The sequence below is a fragment of the Micromys minutus genome, assembly GCF_963924665.1.
Source record: "Micromys minutus genome assembly, chromosome: 32".
Classification (NCBI taxonomy): Eukaryota; Metazoa; Chordata; class Mammalia; order Rodentia; family Muridae; genus Micromys; species Micromys minutus.
In genome coordinates, this window is record NC_137967.1 from 16,022,787 (window position 1) to 16,041,757 (window position 18,971).

General features: G+C 49.1%; 2 protein-coding genes across 2 annotated transcripts; both read right to left on the bottom strand.

Annotated features, from left to right (window-relative positions):
• Nucleotides 1-34: 34 nt before the first annotated feature.
• SYCN (syncollin) lies at nucleotides 35-433 on the bottom strand (the record flags this gene model as incomplete). Its single annotated transcript, XM_080909145.1, has 1 exon — nucleotides 35-433. One exon carries the CDS (start codon nucleotides 431-433, stop codon nucleotides 35-37), a length of 399 nt encoding a protein of 132 aa, XP_080765271.1.
• Nucleotides 434-16,289: 15,856 nt separating this feature from the next.
• IFNL3 (interferon lambda 3) lies at nucleotides 16,290-17,702 on the bottom strand (the record flags this gene model as incomplete). The annotated part of the gene is made up of 5 exons (XM_080909032.1): nucleotides 16,290-16,388; nucleotides 16,472-16,558; nucleotides 16,659-16,802; nucleotides 17,067-17,144; nucleotides 17,529-17,702. The coding sequence occupies 5 exons, from the start codon at nucleotides 17,700-17,702 to the stop codon at nucleotides 16,290-16,292; spliced, it is 582 nt and encodes a 193-aa protein (XP_080765158.1).
• Nucleotides 17,703-18,971: the final 1,269 nt, after the last annotated feature.

The following is an 18,971-nucleotide window of genomic DNA, read 5'->3' on the forward strand; positions in this document are numbered from 1 at the left end:
GCCTTGGGTTTGGGTGGTGGGACTGGGTAGTGACTCACTTGCAGTAGAGGCCAGAGATGGCTTTGGCCCAGTCTCCAAAGATGCCTCTGCGGTACTCTTCCAGACGAGGGTAGCTACCCGCAGAGAACTTGCGTGTCTTGCCACGCTTTCCAGGGAGGGACCACACCGTGAGCTCGCAGCGCGGGGCCACCACCAGGGATGACACAGCGTTAGACCAGTCGGAGGGCAGGTACGGTAGGTCGGTGCCTGGTTCTACAGACAGCTCAGGCCCCTGGCAGCAGTTTTCATAGTAGGGATCACTCTTCTCATAGAGCCTGGCGCACGTGCGTGTCCCATCTGCCTTCTTCAGGTCTGCGGGCACCGGGCAAGCACCGCGGGCACCAGGGACAGCCACCAGGGCTAAAGCTAGCAGCAGCGGGCACAGCAGGGACATGGTGACAACGGGGCCACGAGAGATCTGAGGTGCATTTATGTATCTGACCCATGGGAAGAGAGAAGCTGTGAGATAAAGACTGGGGAGGAACGAGGACACGCCCCCTGCCTTTGGCGCCGGAGACCTTGCTGATCAGCGTGGGAAACCCTCACACCACTGAACAGTAAATCCAAGTTGGAAATAAGATCTTAATGCCTGGGAGTCTGACTGGTCAAAGACAGTCAAGGGGTTGTAGAGGTGGCTCGGAGTGTGGGCCCAGCATTCAGGAAACCTGGGTTTTGATCCTTTGTCATGGTTTACACAGTAGCCGCGGTGGGGGAAAGGAATGAGGAAGCAGAGACGGGGGATCAGGAGTTCAAAGTTATCCTTGGCTACTAAGCAAGTTGGAGGCTATCTTGGGATGTATTCCATAGGCACCTTACAATCACACGCATATACACCCACAGAGACATACGTGCATACGCATATTTTAAATGGGACAAGTCAGGGCTGAAGAGGTGGCTCAGAAGGGAAACCTGAGTTCTGAGCCCTAGCACCCATGGGAATGTGACCCTGTGCACCTGTAACACCAGCACTGCAGAGGGCAGAGGCAGGAGGATGGCCGGGACTTGCTGACTGGCAACCTAGCTTTGTGTTCAGTGAGAGACCCCATCTCTTGAGAATACTTTGGTGACAAGTCAGAATAGATAGATTGGTCCTCCTCTGGCCTCTGTGTCTACACGCACACTGATACATACATTCCACACATATGTGCATATGTCACACACATGCACACAGACACAAAAAACATGGAAGAGAAAGATAAAAGGGAAAGGCAGCTGAAAATGTTGGCACAGACCTCAAATGCCAGCACCGAGGAACCAGAGGTAGGAGGAGAGGGAGCTGTGGGCCATCCTGGGCTACAGAGCAAAACTGTCTGTAGAACCCAAAGGGCTATGGATATTAACTTAATTAAATAAGTAATTTAGTGAATTAAGGAGTGTTTACAAACTGACAAGAAGAGATGAGCCTCCTCTTCCCCGCCCCTCCCGCCACACGAAAGCTCCGGCAGAGGAGAGGGCAGGGGGCTCCTACCCTCACCCTTACCTCAAGAGCTGGAGTTCTGCCTGTGTGTGGTTCTGGGTACAGAATCCAACAGCCTCAGGCAAGTTACTCTTAGCCATACCTGGAGGCGTCTCCCTCTTCCTCTTCCTCTTTCTCTTTTAGTTATCCAAGATAGGATCTCAATATATAGCTGGCCTTAAACTTACAGCCATCCTCCTGTCTCTGCCTCCCCAGTGCTGCATTACAGACATGCACTGCCAACCCCACACCATTTCTTCGCCTGGGAGACCGGCGGTAGGTTTTTTTCCAACACTGTCGGATTGTAACGATTACAGCAGATGACTGTCAGCGTGTTTTAGCGTCTGGGATGGAAGTCAGTGACGGAGGGTGAGCCTAGCACATGTGAAGGGCTCATATCTAGCACCACCGTGTACGAAAAGCCTGCAGACACATGGACCCGAGTTCAAATCCCAGCACCAATGTAAATGTAAGCCCCGTGCTGGGGAGGCAGAGACAGGCAGAGCCCCTGCTCTCCAGTGGGCACAGTAGCTGCACTGGTGACCTTGCCTGAAAAATAAGTGGGTGGAGTCTGGATGAATGGCTCGGCAGTTGAGAGCCCTGCCAAAGGACCTGGCCTCAGTTTCCAGAACCCACATGATAGCTTATATCTGCTTACGGCTCTACTTCCTGTGGCTCCAGCGCCCTCTTCTGGGCTTCACGGGTCCTAGATCCACACGTGGTGCACCCGTACACATAGAGCAAAATGATTCAAACTTTTGAAAAATAAAAACAAGTGGGGAGCGGAATGGCGGTGTTCACCTTTAATTTCAGCACTTGGGAGGCAGAGGCAAGGGGCTATCTGTGAGTTCTGGCAGCATAATGAGACACACTCTCTCTTTTTTTTAAAACTTAATTAATTTATTTTTTATATAAGCACACTGTCGCTGTCTTCAGACACACCAGAAGATCTCATTACAGATGGTTGTGAGCCACCATGGGGTTACTGGGATTTGAACTCAGGACCTCTGGAAGAGCAGTCGGTGCTCTTAACCACTGAGCCATCACTCCAGCCCAATGATACACTTTCTTAAAAAACAAAAAGCGTAAAGAGTGACTGAGGCGGGCACTTGATGCTGACGTCTGACCTCTACATGCATGTATGCACACACTACACATATACACATAAGTAACATGAAGATGGAAGGGAAACTAGTTCCACAGCAATCTTCTGTGACCTCCTCATGCTTCCCCCCACCTCTTGTACATACATACAGTGATAATAAATATAATTTTGATAAAGCCAGACATGTAACAGAATTGCCTACGGTGCAAGACCGCCCGGGTCCAGACCTCATCTCCTTCACGCTCCTGCCTTCCACGGCCATAAGGCCCTAGGCTTGCACCATGACCCCTGACCTCATGCCTGCAAAGCAAGCCCTTTACCCACCGAGCCATCTCCCCAGCTCTGGCACTTAGGTCTGACCTCTGCTGTGTACTTTCTGAGTGACCTTGGGCAAGGGGCGCTTCATCTTTCTGAGCCTCAGTTTCTTCCCGGCCTCTGTGAAATCATCCGTGATGATATTAATCAATGATATCATTTATAACGACTCTAAACCACCACAAACAACCCACGTCAGTCATTGTTATTCGTCAACATACGACGAACACCTAACAGGAAATGTGGGATAGATTCGAACTTGTCCTTATATCTGTGTGGGCCTGAGGCCAGGGCCTGGGGGTCCTTTGGGGTGTCAGCACCATTCTCAGTGTGAGCCTAAGAGCCTGGCACTGCCCGGGAGCACATACGGACCTTCATTCCTCCTTCCAGTCTCATGATTCATGGAATCTAATCTGCAGCTGTTAACTTCCCAGAGCACTTCCTGGGCTTCAGGGTCATGGAGGCCCCGCCCTCTTGGCTCTATGGGCACGGAGCCAGTCACTACCTCTGCACCCAGAAGGGTTCCAGGAACATAAGACGCATCAGGTAGGGAGACCCGGAAAGAGGCAAGAACTCGACTCAGACCACACACCATCACAGGAATCACAGAAAAGGCTAAGGCACAGAGCCCCAGCCCTACATACAGGTAGGTAGCCATTCTGTGGTGCTTTTGTGACTGTGTCTTTCTCTTTGTGCTGTGCAGGGTCACGGATGTGTTAGGCACTCTGCCACTGAGCCACGCCCCCAGCCTCTCTCGAGGAATTCTAAAGGCGGCATGCTCTGAGTGTATTGTGATAGACACAGGTTTAATATATAGGCCTAGAGAGAAACAGTCACCAATTTCCCAATGCAGCTATTATCTTCAAGGCCCACTCCTCACTCACTCCAGCCCCACACCCCACAAAAGCTCACTCACACAACTCCTCACACGCACATCCAGACTGATTCATGTGACTATCCGCTCAGCGTCTCCACTAACGAACAAATCTCCTCAGCGAATGTTCACAGACACTAGCCAAAGTGTAGAAAAGCAAACATCTTCTCGCACAACATCCTTCCCGGGAAGAACGCAAGAACACCTTGCCCTTGAGAAACCCACGAGGCTGTGAGAGAGCCAGACGTTAAATCGATAATTCAGACACCATGTGAAAGGGGTTCTAACAGGCATGTTGCAAAGGATTCTGGGAATGCAGTGGAAGAAAAGTTCGCTTTTTTTTTTTCTTTTTTAAAATTTCTACCGATACGTTTTGATTAGTCAAAGAAACCCTCCTTTTAGATCTCACAACCTTGATTTGACATTTTCCCAGCAGCCCAGAAAAAAAGGAGATTGCTGCCCACGTGACACCACCCCTGGGAGAAAAAGGAACGTGTCTCATTCAGAGTAATCACTGTACGTGAATACCATTATGGATGGCATAGGGTTTAAATGACCAAGCTGCAGCAGGGAGATGGCTCAGTGCGTACTGGTGTTTGCTGATAAGCCTGACAACCTAAGTTCGATTCCTGGAACCCACCACATATGGTGGAAGGAAAGAGTCAGTTCCTAATGGTGTCCTCTGACATCCACACACATGGCCTGACATGTCCACTCCCACGTACAATCTCCCTCTGTACACACCTTTAATTCCAACACTCAGGAGGCAGGGTTCTGGGCCAGCCTGGGCTACACATAGAGAGACCTGTGTCAAGGGGGGCGGGGCACTAGAGAGACAGCTCAGGTGCTAAGAGCACCTGGTGCTGTGTATGACAACCCTGGTTCAGTCCCCAGCGTCCAGATGGCAGCTGACAGCATCTGTAACTACAGTTCTGGGGGATGTGACCAACTCTAGCAACATTGCACATTACAATGTTACAGCAATGGGTACAGGCAAGGCACCGTACACATAAAACAGAAAGCAATAAGTAAGTAAGTAAGTAAACGAATAAATAAAGCTTGTCTTCAAAAAAACCAAAAGATTCTATTTAATTTTTTTTATTTTATGTGCACTGGTGTTTTTGCCTGCTTGTGTGTATTTGGGAGGGTGTCCAACCCCCTGGAACTGGAGTTACAGATGGTTGTGAGCTGCCGTGTGGGTGTAGGGAATTGAACCCAGGTCCTCCAGAAGAATAGTCAACGCTCTTAATCTCTGAGCCATCTCTCCATCCCCGAAAAGTTTTTTTCTTTTTAGTAATTGAAAATGTTGAATGTGTTTGATGCACACAGAAAATATGTGAATCATCCCTGACTGCACCAGGTCATGGACAGCCACGGTTGCTGAGGAATGACAGGTACCCAGGGGACTTGTTTCCTCAGTCACTCATTGCTTAACCAAGGGGACAGATCCTGAGAACTGTGTCATGGATCTGTGCAAATGTCACTGGTTGCTCACACCACTGGGTGGGGATGACTTACTGCATGATGTCATCGGAGAAAACTATTCCATAGATGTCCCTGTAGGCAGAGCTGTCATTACAGAACACACTGCAGGAGTTTCTTAAGAGACTTCTTTCTTTCTTTCCTTCCTCCTTTTTTTCCCTTTTCTTTCTTTCTTATTGTGTGTGAGAGAGTGAGTGTGAGATAGAGAGAGAGAAAGAGTGTGTATGTGTGTGTGTGTGTGTGTGTGTGTGTGTGTGTGTGTGTGTGCACTTGCTTATGTGTGCTCTCAAAGGGAGAAGAGTGTATTGGAGTCCCTGGAGCTGGAACAGCAAGTGACTGTGAACCACCTGATGGGGGCTGGGGATAAACACAGGTTCTCTATGAGTAGCAAGTGTTCATGATGTCTGAGCTATTGCTTCAGCCTCTTAGATACTATATTTATTTTATTTTGACTTCCTCCACTTACTTAGAGAGGACTGTGTATGTAAATGTACCAAAGTGTGTGTGTTGTTAGTTTTTTGTTTTGTTTTGTTTTTTTTGTGGTACTGAGAATGGAGTTCATTGCCTTATGCATACTGCATAAGTCCTCTACCACTGAGCCTCGCCCACAGCCCCTCACTGGGGGATTCTAGGCAGGGGCTCTACCACTGAGTCACGTCCCCAGCCCCTCACTGAGGGGTGTTCTAGGCAGGGGCTCTACCACTGAGCCACACCCCAAGACCCTCACTGAGGGGGGTTCTAGGCAGAGCTCTACCACTGAACTACTTTACTTCAATTTCATCGAGGTTTTTTTTACCTCTCAGTCCTGGGGAAGGGACCAGGGTCTTGAGTGTACTAATCAGTCTATGAGCTGCATCCCACTCCAATTCATCAGAACAGAAACCTTACTGTCCTGCTCCATTCTCCCTGGGGCTCTAATCTTCCTTATGACCAGGCATCCCTGCCCACTGGTCACTTAATAGGCAATGTGGCATCAGGGCTGGGTGTCAACCTAACCTTATTTCACTCAATCGTACGTAATCATAGCCTCGAAGCACAAGAGGATCAGTGCTGGCAACTCAGACCTGCCGGGGAGAAGCCGGGGCTGCTCTCTGCCTTGCTGTACAAGGTCAAAGAACTCAAGAGGAGAGAGAAAAGGGAAAAGTCCTCTACTGCGGAGGCTAAGACCTGCAGAGAAAGGGAATGGAAGTGTGAACTACTTTTTCTGTGATGCCTCAGACTACGGAAGTTAGACAGACGGATGGACAGTCAGACAAACACACACACACACACAAATAAAATGTAATTAAAAACAAAGTCCAGAGGTATAAGTCAGAAGTACAATGCTGCTGGGGCCACACCCCCCCGGGGGGGATCTTCTTTCTTGTTGGTCCTTCTGGAGGCAGCTGAGGGTAAGACTTAGTCTTATAAGACATTTAGGGTTTCTGTAAAATAAAAAGTTTACTATCTAAGTCTAAGTTACTGTAGCTGACCTGCCGTCTGTGTTCCGCTGAGGCCAGAAACTGCAGTCTCTGGCAATAAGCACCTCATCCTAAAACAGCAGGAGATAAAGCAAAAGATTAATTGCTAAAGACTTTTTCCTTTTGTCCAGATGCCTCTTGCTTGTTGGGTTAGGAGGAAGTTTGGAGCAATAAACTTCTATTGAACCAAGAGAAGAGAAAAGCACTTGCAGAAAGAAAAACAAGAAGGCAAATAGGTATAAACTCACATAAGTTCATACACAGATTTACACACACACACACACATTCTCACAATTACATTCTTACACACACATCCACACTTACATAAGCATATGGAGCAAAAGACCAAGCACCAGTGCAGAAAGAACTCACTCATTTTGAATGAAAAATGTGCTCCAATCTTTATTGTATAGAGAAAGAAAAAGTTTCTACCTGAAAAAGATTCATTTACTTATTATACATAAGTACACTGTAACCATCTTCAGAATATGTAAATGTATAACCAGAAGAGGGCATCTGCTCCCATTACAGATGGCTGTGAGCCACCATGTGGTTACTGGGATTTGAACTCAGAACCTCTGGAAGAGCAGTCAGTGCTCTTAACCACTGAGCCATCTCTCCAGCCCAGTTTTGATCCTTTTATGCTAAATAAATTAAACCCAAGTTTGTAAAAAACAAAAAGCGTTGCTCCGTTTAATAAGACTAAGCCTGCCTTGTTATTTTAAAAGGAGCTGTTCTGTCCCATGGTGAGGAGAAGCCTGCCTGCTCCTGCTCTCTGCAGCTTCTCCTTTCCTCTTTCCCTCTGCATTCTGCACATACTCAGGTTTTTATGTTACCCATAGTCTCGAAGTTATTCCACTCTGCAGTCTCCTTCTAACCTTGCCCACCCTCCTGCTCCGCTGTTGTAATAATGCTCTTACTCCCAATGCCTTTTCTCCCAATGCTGTGCCTATACTTCTAAGATCTTGAGTTCAGTTCTGTTTAAAAAAACTTCTCCTCAGCTCAGTTCCTCTCTCAGCTCATTTCTGACTCTGACTCTTTGTCTTCAGCACCTAAACCTCTCTCAGAATACATGATCACATGTTACAAAGTTCATCACAGGTTCACACAAAAAATCAAACCATAAATTGAAATAGAAGTTTACAGCAGAGAATGTTTACCTGCATATCCACTGGGAGTAATTATCTGGCTAAACATCCATCGCCTGTCTCAGCTCCACAGGTTCACTGAAGGTTTGAACCCATAACTAAGTTGTTAGTGAAGTTTTGTATAGATAAATCCGGTCAATATTTTATTCTATGTCCTAGAACCTGTAATAAATCATTAGTTCCATTTTTATGACCTTTGGTTAATTGTTTTACAACCTCTTGGAATGTGGTCTGAGTAGCAGAAAGTCTGGTTACTATCTAAGAGTAATTAACTGGTGTCACTTAGGAGACTGGCAGAGTTCGCATTGCAGTTTTGACTATCAGAAAAGGACCTAATATCAGTCCTACTACTAAAGAGCTTAATAATCACTGATATAATTTTAGAAATTCTTATAGGATCATCATTAAGACTTAAGAAGTCATTTGTCTATATAACATCACTACAAGACAGTATAGCTTCGTAGATCTGCCCCAAAGGGGTGTGCTGTTACTTAGTGATTGTTATATATGTTTAATAATAACAGGAAAAGCATGTTCATGGCAGGAATCTTTCCTAAAATGAATTCCCTTACAGCCCTGCTGAATAAGGGGGAGTCTGTTGCAGATTATGTAATAATCGGAGGCAGGTCATTTCAGGATGATCACCTGCTACGTATTAGCTCGTCCCATTATGGCTCCTGACACAATATCTGCCTAGCCCACAACAGGTCCAGGGTTTAGTCCCCAGCACAACAAACTCAAGAGATGGGCCTGGTGGTACACATGTAATCTAAGCTGCTCAGAAGCAGAGGCAGAAGGATTGTGTGCATGCATGTGTGTTTGTGAGCGTGCATACATGTGCATGTGTGTGTGCAGGAGGGTTGCATATGTATGTCTGCCCTTGCATGCAGGAAAATTGAATGTGTGTGTGTGTGTGTGTGTGTGTGCATGCAGGGGGATTGCATGTCTGTGTATGCATGTAGAAGGATTGCATGTGTGTGTGTGCATGAAGGGGGTTATGTGTACATGCAAAAGGGTTGTGAGTGTGCATGCAGGAGAACTGCATGTGTGTCTGTTGTGTATGTGTACATGCAGGAGGATTGCATTTGTATGTGTGTGCATGTGTGCATGCATGCCAAAGGATTGCATGTGCATGCAAAAGGATTATGTGTGTGTATGCATGCAGGAGGATTGTATATGTGTGTGTGTATGTTTATGTGCATGCAAAAGAATGTGTGTTTTGTGTGTGTGCATGCATCTGTGCATGCAGAAAATGTGTGTGTGTCCAGTATGTGTGGGCACGCATGCATGTAGGTTAAGTGTCCCTGTTTTTCATTTTCACCTTATCTTTTCAGATCTGGTCTCACTGAACCCGGAGCTCACCACCAGCTGCATGGCTGGTCAGTGATCTTCAGGGAGCTGCCTGTCCCTGCCCCTTCCTCCTTTCCCTAGCACCCAGGGCACTACCCCACCTAACTTTATCCTCAGGCCCTCAAATTTTGGCAGCAGGCACCTTACCCACTAAGCTGTTTCCCCAGCTCCCACCTCTTATTTTTGAGGCAAGCTCTCATAGCCCAGGCTGGCCTCAAACTCACTGAGTGGTGGAATGACCTCAAAGTCCCGATCCTCCTGCCTCTGCCTCCAACTGCTGAGATTACAGACGAGCCACTAAGCTTGGTCTTCCTTACTGAGCAGCAGCCGCAGAGGGCGTCTGTGTGTGCGAAGAAAGATTCAGCCCTCTGCTCCTGTGATAACTAGTTCACTCCCACTCAGCCACCTTCAGCCATTCGAGATGGTGACACCATCATGATGTTGTCACCTCTTACAGACCTCACCTTTCGATACTGTTGGTGTGACAGATTGCCAAGTGAGTTTGGAAACCACTGCAGATGGCAGCTGTTGAGGAAGGGATCTCTCAGGAGAACTGTCACAGACACGGCTGTCATCCTGTAGTTGGGTTTGATGGTTCAGGTAAGTTAAAATTCATTTTGGTTGGAAGCAATAGAAACCCACTCAAACTAACTTAAGTGGGGGGGTGTGTACTATAAGGGGAAAGGATGTGTTAGAGACTCTGACAGAAACATTTTGGCACTGACTTGTAAAGTTGAATATATGCAAGTTCTAGAAGCCACTCAGGTAGATCATAAAGATCCCTCACACTGGTACAGGAGTGGAGGAGAAGCCGAGTGTGGCGACACACACCAGTTAATCCTAGGACTTGGAGCGGAGGCTGGAGGATCAGCCCCAGCTCCATGGTGAGTTGGGCAGATGGAGGCAGAGAAGAGAAAACCAAGGTAGTGCTCACCAACACCAAGCTCCCGGACCTCCTAGCCTCCCAAATCAAAACACAAAACTGCATTTTGTTGGTGCCTGGGTCTCACTAAGTTGCCCAAGCTGGCCTAGAACTCACAATCTTCTTACCTCTAGTCTCACTTCTCATCCAAGGCTGAGGGGTGGGCGGGATTCGGGACAGTGCATGTGCATTGTTTGAGGGTTCTACCACCGAGCAACACCCCAGCCCAACACCTCTAATCTTTGTAAGCCATCCAATCTCGGAGAGCTGGGAGATGGCATGAGACATTGCTGCAGGCTATGGAAGACACACGTCCCAGGCATCCCTCGAGACACACACAGCAGCTCCTAGGCTGGTCAGTAATGACCGAGATGCAGCCTCACTCCAGACAACTCATCAGCTCCAACAGTTAACCACTGCTGCCGTCACATGTGGGGACAGACCCCATGATGTGGCTGCCAGAGTCCCTTATGATATACTTAGCCATTCGTTCATGGTCAGCCTTTCCCTCTTCCTCATTGTGTGTGTGTGTGTGTCTGTCTGTCTGTCTGTCTGTCCGTGTGTCTGTCTGTCTGCCTCTCACCATTATTATAGAGCAGTCTTCAGAACAGAACAGCTGTTATCTTATCTGAGCCATTGTGGCTACTCAAAAGAGACCCTCAAGTTCAGGCTTGTTAACCAGCAAGATAGCTTAATGGGTAAAGTGTTTGTCCCCAAGCTTGGTTGACGGAGAGACCTGACTTGTACAAGTGGGTCCTCTTACCTCCACACACACAAGCTAAATTAATATACTATAACATAATATAATATAATTTAAAAAATATAGACCAAGCGAAGCATTATAACCTTTAACCCCGACATTCAGGAGGTAGAAGCAGGAAGATTCCCAAGTACGCCAGGCTAGCCTGGTCTACAGAGTGAGTTCTAGATCAGTCAGGACAACACAGTGAGGACCTGTCTCAAAAATTAATTAATCACCTACAATTGGAACGAAACGAAACCGGGCCTGTTGACTGTGGACCTTCCCCCATGGAAGGAGGGTGTGAGGCTCCTGCCTGAGATTCCAGCTGCTCCTTCTGCATACCTCTCTGTCATCAGTACGGAATCTGACAAGTGCTCTCATGACCTTTTCCCAGGAGGTCTCAGAATGCATAGAATATGAAAAGGAGCTAGGGGGAGGGCGGTCTTCACCTGTGGAGGTGATACCTGCCTAGTTCCTGCCTCCCTCGCTGCTTTCCAGGTCTTCTGTGATGTGAACAGGCTATACCATATGCTGCCACTGCCCTCACAGGAATTGATCTGATAGTCGGCTTCTTCCACAAGAGTGGGAAGGGCTGCGGGTTAGGGAGTGGGTTGCTAAAAACCTCTGACTCTGCGGGCCAAAACTAAGCCTTGCTCCTTTAAGTTGTCTCTATTCAGAGTAGTGGTCACAGTGACAAAAATTAGTAAGTGCAAGGACATGGCCCAGGACCTGCATTGCCTGGGTCATCTCTGCCTACAAGGCTACGAGGCACTGTTCCATCTGAGCAAGGAGACAGACGCAGGTGAGAACAGCGGTTGGGAGGAAAGATAAAAAGAAAACACCCAGGGACGGGTTAGGAAGAAGAGGGGAGAGGGCACCAGCCAGGTCAGAGAGGGAACAGGTGGGATCAAGAACCGGAAGAAGGGGAGGGTGCGCAATGAGAGAATGTGTATGGCCAACAGAGGGCAGGTTGGGGCTAACTCCAACTCACCCAAAGCTGGAAGCTGCCACAGGGCCCCAGGCTTTGGGACAGGGAAAAGCCACGCTGACAGCACCCACGCTTGCTGAAGGGTAAGGACAGATTATTTGTCTGTGCCGGAAGAGAGGTGAATGTCATCCCACGCAGAAGGGAGGAAGGTTCACCCTTGCAGAGACGCGAAGGTTAGCACCTCTGGAAGAGGTACAGGTTAACACCCACAGGAAGCATGAAGTGAGCCCCCAAATGTCCTTCATCCCGGGATGTACTCGCCTCCCATTGGGAGCCTCTGGTTTCATACTCCTCTTTGGCTTCAAAGTGTGGAAACCCATCTGGAATCTCAGCTTGACCCGGGTTCCATTAGGCCAGCCCAGCCAGGCAGGGCAGCCGAGCTCAGAGGAGGAAAAGGGTGTGAGGTCTGTACCCGCCGCCAGGGGGAGACTCAGGCTGCGGAAGGCCAGAGCCGGTCGGGGTTGGCTTCAGAGAAAAGGAACCTGCCTGCAAACTTCACTATGGCCTGTGGGAAGGTAGCATCCATGGTTTGAGACAAGGAGGAGAACGTGGATGCCTGGGTGGGAGGGTGTGTGATAGGGCTTGACTTCCCACATCCTGATATAAAATGCAGGAGGCTTGCTGGACACCCAGAAAATGTTTCCTGAGAGTAGGGTACTCAAAGAGATTGCCAGGACAGGGAAGACCTAGGAATACCATGCTGTTGCTACATCTGGTTCTGTGCCCCAGGACATAGAAGCCAGCTTGTGCTAAGCAGAGGGAAATAGAGTGTGGCCCTCCCCCTCCGTTTCCTGTTTCATGGTCAGGACTTCTGGTCTACCACACATATTTCAATCACTTCTCTAAAAAGGCACTGAGATTTTTGGCTTGTGTGAGTTTCTCACAGCTTCTGTAACCACTCACCAGAGACTTGATGATTTAAAATTCAAGACTTCCTGGCCAGGCAGGGGTGGCCAATGCCATTAATACCAGCACTCAGGAGGCAGAGGCAGGCCCATCTCTTGTGAGTTCAAGGTCAGCCTGGCCTACAGAATGAGTTCTAGGACAGCCAGGGCTACACAGAGAAACCTTGCCTCAAAAAACAAAAAGCCAAACACAAGGAACCAACCGATAAGATGCTTCTGGAAAGGCAAGTTTCACAGAGACAGAAGAACAAAGGACAGCTGCCAGGAACTGGGGGGAGGGGAAGGAGACAGTGGGGGAGAGGGGAGGGGAGGGGAGACGGGAGGAAGGAAAGAATTTGGTTTTTAAATAGTAGAGTTCAGGACTGGAGAGATGGCTCAGTGGTTAAGAGCACTGATTGCTCTTCCAGAGGTCCTGAGTTCAAACCCCAGCAGCCACATGGTGGCTCACAACCATCTGTAATAGGATCTAATGCCCTCTTCTGGTGTGTCTGAAGACTGCTACAGTGAACTTATGTATAATAAATATATAAATCTTTAAAAAAATAGTAGAGTTCAATAAAAAATTTGAAAAGACTTGTTATTTTTTTTGTTTTGTTTTGTTTTGTTTTAAGAATAACTTATTTTGGGGCTGGAGAGATGGCTCAGTGGTTAAAGGCAGCGACTGTTCTTCCAGAGGTCCTGAGTTCAATTCCCAACAACCACATGGTGGCTCACAATCATCTGTAATGGGATCCAGTGCGCTGTTCTGATGTGTCTGAGGACAGCAATGGTGGACTCATATAAAAGAAGTAAATACATCTAAAAAAAAGAATAATTTATTTCCTGTGTAGTAGTGGCTTCAATGTATACACACCATGTGTGCGTAGTTCCTGTTGAGGCCAGAAGGGGGCGTCTTGTCTTCTGGTCCAGAATTGGAGTTCCAGACATTTGTGAACCCCCACAAGTGTGCTGAGAACTAAACTCAGATCCTATGCAAGAGCAGCAGATGCTCTGAATCCCTGAGTCATAGCTCCAGCCTATTGTTTTGTCTCTAAAGTTAAAGAACAACTGAGTATCCATGTTGGCCTCAAACTCTTGATCCTCCTGCCTCAGCCTCTGAAGTACTGCGATTATAGGTGTGAACCACCTCATCTGGAAAGATGCAAAGACTCCCGGGAATTCAGACAGCACTTAATATTTGAATATGGTGGGGCTAGTGAGATGGCTCACCAGGGAAAGACACTTGCAGCCAAGCCTGCTGACACGGGTTCGATCCCTGAGACCCACCAGGTGAAAAAGAAAACTGACTCTCCAAAGTTACCCTCTGAGCCTTATTCCTGTATCACGCATGTGCTTGCCCACCAAATTGATAATGTTTTTTTAAAAACCCAATGAATATGGTGGTGCCATGTATATTTTCCACAATAATGAAATTAAGTTGGGCTAGAGACAAGGCTCAGTGGTTAAGAGCAATTGCTGTGCTTGTAGAGGTCCAGAGTTTGGCTCCCAGCAACCACATCAGATGGCTTACAACCGCCTTAACTCCAGACCCAGGATCTCTAAGTGCATGCACACACGTACAGACAGGAAAAAATTTTAAATGTTGTAAGTGAAACAAAACCAACAAGAATAGCGTGCATTTACAAAACAGATTCCAAAGGGAGGGTGAACTCCAGAGGTGGGTGGGTGCCAGTCCGGTCTCCCCTCGTTCAGTGACTGAGTCGCCACCGGCCTTGGCTCTGTTCCCTGGCTCACACCTCTCTGCTCGGCTCCCAGGCCCCACTGCACGCCTCTGAAGGCCCGTGTTTTCCCGAGGCCATGGGGGCGAGCACTCACACCCGAGGTCACTGCCCCTTGTGACATTCAGAGGAAGATATTCACAGTACTCAAGCAGAGAGCCACCTGAAGACTACCTCAGACTTCATGTACCTGTCCAAGAGGACAACCCAAGTCTAATCCAGGAGATACCTGGGATGGAAGGAGAGACCCAACTTTCTGATCCACTGGGATGAGTGGGAAGAGCCTGTCACACAGAGACCCCACCCTCCTCAGAAAACAAGATGGAGAGTTGACTGAGGGAGAGAACGAATGGACACTTGTATCATTCATGCACACATGTGTACAAGTAAACTAGCAAAGGGAGTGAGCACAACACAAGTTCACATACGATAACGAGAGGAATCACATTTGAGGGACACTCACTACTGCATCCCAAGGGACAAAGGAGAGGACTGGGAAGACAAGATGGGTCTAGGATGCTCCCATCCTGGAAGCCACTTTTAAATATAACCATTGTCAATGTGAGTGGTGCTTCTGTGCCACTGTGTAGGCAGTAGATAAACAATGGGGGCAGAGGACAAGCTCCCATGTAGCCCAGGCTGGCCCCAAGATCACCAAGTGGACAAGGATGACCTTGAGCTGACCCTCATGCCTCCACCTCCTAAGGGCAGGAATTGCAGGAATGGACCATCATACCCTACAAGCAGACGAATGTACTTCCTGTTAAAGCGCTGGTCTCTCTCTCTCTCTCTCTCTGGTGGTTCAGTCATGATGCCACATTAAAGCTCAGGATGGTTAGAACCACAAGCTGTGGACATCTTGGGATAAAGCTAATCATGATGGGGCTGAGGATGTGACACAGGGGTCATTCTTGCCTGGCATACATGAAGCCTTGGGTTCCCTCCCCAGCACTGTATGAAGAAGGATGTGGTGGCACATGCCTGACATTCCAGCACTAGGGAGGTGGAGGCACGGGGATCCACAGTGACACAGTGAGTTTGAAGCCAGCCCGAGGCTCAGGAGACTGCGTGTCATCATGAGACACAGATCTAGGGGACAGCGTGCTGAGCCATCACTCTGGGAAGCGTCTTCACATAGGTTCCATAAGAGAAGATAGCAGAGCACAGGGGGCCTTACCCACCACGGTGTCTTTAGAGAAGCGAGGCTGGCTATTGAGAGACCCTGGCTCAGTGGTCTGCAAGCCCAGCATCCCAGAGGAGCAACAGGAGAAAGGAATTTAAGGTCATCAGACGACATAGCAAATTGGAGGCCAGCCTGGGTTACAAGAGACACTGCCTCAAAAGCAGAAACAAAGAAAAGCATAAAAAAACCTGCTGCCCACACCTGCAACCACAGGGAAGAGACTTTTCCAGAACAACCCAAGAAGATTACCACCTCAAAAAATTTGCAATCCACCCAGAGGAAAAGAGCAATAGCCCAGGCTAGACCACAGGCTTTAAGGTAGAGCTGCAGTTATGATCCTTTGCATGGGGGCAAAAGAATAAGAGTGGATACCAACACACACACACACACACATACACACGAGACACACCACAGAGGTCTTTTATCATTGTGTATTTGAAGAATGTTTACAAAGTAAAAAAATAGACATTTTGGGGGTCTGAGTCTGAGACTCACACATATAAATAAATGCTATAAAAAGGCATGCATAGCTGTAAATTAAGGTGAGGTCTTGGTGCATCCACACAGTGAAGAATCCCAGAAGCTGGCAGGAGGGCTCCAGGTCAGGCACACTGGTCTCCATTGGCCACACACTTGAGGTCCCGGGTGAGCAGGCGAAAGAGATTGAAGGTGACAGAGGCCTCCAGGCAGCCAGGGGTCTCCTGAAAGGACAGGGCTGGCTCAGGGGCTGCTGGGCCTCAGAGCTCCCAGGCACTGCAGACCCCAGTCCCCTGCCCAGACTCACCTTCTCCTCAGCTTCCTGGATCCTGTGCAGCCAGCGGGAGAGGCGGCGACTCTGGGGCCTGGGCTCTGCTGTGGGCTGAGGCTGTGTCTGTGGACAGAGGGTGGGACTGTGAGGCTGCTGCGGGGACACAGGAGAAGCCAGAGTGACTAGAGGTACAATGTGGAGGAGCCAGGGCCCCAGGACTCACACAGGTCTGCAGCTTGGAGTGGATGTTGCTCAGTGTGTGAAGAGGCTGCTCCAGGATGGTGGTCAGGGCTGAGTCAGTCATGTTCTCCAAGACCTTCAGGGTCAGGGCCACTTCAGCCTGCAAGGCCTTGGGGCGCTCCTGAACCTGAGCAAGGAGACAGGAGAGAGAACCCGTGAGGGACCAGATGTAGGGAAGTCAAGGGAGACAGATGAACAGAACAGGACTGAGGACAGGACAAGGGACATCTGAGACACAGAGGACAGGGGACAGGTGAAGAGCTACAGCCAATGGCTCACACTGTGGACAGGTCATGGGACTGCAGGGAGGAACGGAGCAGGAAACTGGAGGCCCCAATAGCACCCGGATGAGCAGGCCTCTGTGGGCAGGCTGTGTCCAGCCCCCACTCACCTGCAGCTGCTGCAGGTCCCAGGCCCTGGGGAAGAGGCGAGAACTGCACCGCACATCCTTCTTGAGCAGACTCTCTTCCTGCAGAGCAAAGACACAGGTTAGCCTACATAGGAGGGTGAAGGTCCAATCACTGCAGTGGGGCTGGGGTGGGTCTGACAGAAAAGATGAAGTTCACTGTCAGAAAGACAGAGGTTCCTCCACAGCAGTGGGTACAAGAGAGCCAATGCACTACGAGTGAGCAGGAGATAGCCCAGTGGGGGAAGGGCAGAGATCGTCCTAGTGTAGGAGAGTCTGGAGTTAGCTCACTGAAGAGCTGAGGTTAGCCCACCATAGCAGGAGCTGAAGTCAGACTACTGAAGAAAGGATGGAGACCATTTTCATCCCAGTTAGCTGAAGTAATGAAACCCCGAAAGCGAAGGATGGAGGAGGCTAGCCCACACAGGAGGCCAGAGGTAGACTCACAATGGTATCCTTGGCCTTTTTGAAGGCCTTCAGCTCTTGTGGTGACAGAGACTTGAACATGGCAAGGTGGCAATTCTTTGCTTCCACTTGGTGCCTGGTGGCCCTCTGGACAGGGTGGGCTTGGGTTCCTGTTAGCACCATGGCCAGCAGCAGCAGCAGGTGGAGGAGGAGCATGTGGTCCCCAGCTGTTCCTGTGTCACAGAGGGACAGAGTGAGATGTACAGCTAGGGGGCTGTGGGGACACACACCCACACCGCATTCTGAGGACTCACCTGGCTTCATGGTGCTCTCCTGGGTCTGTGAGGTGATTGGAACTCAGGTCTCCTCGGAAGCTGTCTCTGGGTCTTGCTTGGTGTCTCTGGCCTGGGTCTCCCTGTGGCTGTCAGCCTGCTGCTGTCGGGCCTGAGGGACTGAGGTCCAGGCTTGTCTGGAGTGCACTGCCATCCTTGCTCCATGCTTTTAAGCTGTCCTGATGGGCAGCCCCAACTGATGTAGGAAAAGTGAAAATGAGGCAGCAGGTTGACACCAGCCACTAGGGGAGCCCAGGCTGGGGAAGCCCAGAGCAGGGCGTGGTGAGAACAAGTGAGACACTGCAGGGAAAGAGAAAATGACAGAGATCCAAGTCACCTGGGGCAAGGTTCACAGGAGGCTTTCCACAGGAGCGCCAGGTCTGGGACAGCTTCGGGGCACAGGCTCAGGTGTTTGCCCAGTTCTGTAGTAGATACTTGTACAAGTGACAAGTCAGGTAGATATCCTGCCTCCTGCTTAGTGTCCCAGCTACCCAAGCTGTGGGATATATCCCCAAGACCTTTTTAGGGTAGGGGTTGAGACCCAGGGCAGGCAGGACAGGCTCAGAGACTGAAACCTAAAACCCCACTTTCTGTGGGAAAGTAGGTATGCAGTTGCTCAAAGTTACCCCATGAACTCTTTTGTTTCTTTCGCATTCTCAAATCTTTGGGCTCCCTAATAACATCTCATGCAGGGTTGGTGTTGATACACCCCCTGGATTGTCCCTCTCTACCCCACTCCTCCATCTGTCTACCCTACCTCTCCCATCTCCCATTACTGTGTCCTCTTCTGCATCCCCCTTCCTCCCACAGAACTTCATTTTCCCTCTCAAGGTCCCCTTTCTAGTTTCATGATCTATATTATGTACCCGTGCGAGGGAATGTGGGCTTTCTGTCTTTTTCAGTCTAGGTTACATCACTCACTAAGATAATATCCTGTCTGTGTGTTTCCCAGCACTCGGAGTTTCGGGTTTTTTCTAAGTGGCTGAATGAAATTCTGCCGCACATACTTCCCAGGTTCTTTTCATCTGTCTGCTGGTGAGCAGCTGAGATGTTCTCATGTTGTTATCGTGAGAAAAGTATCTAAGACCCGGGGAGTGCAGACAACTCTGTGGTGGGGCTTAGGGGCCTTCGGGGTTTGCCTAAGTCCAATAGA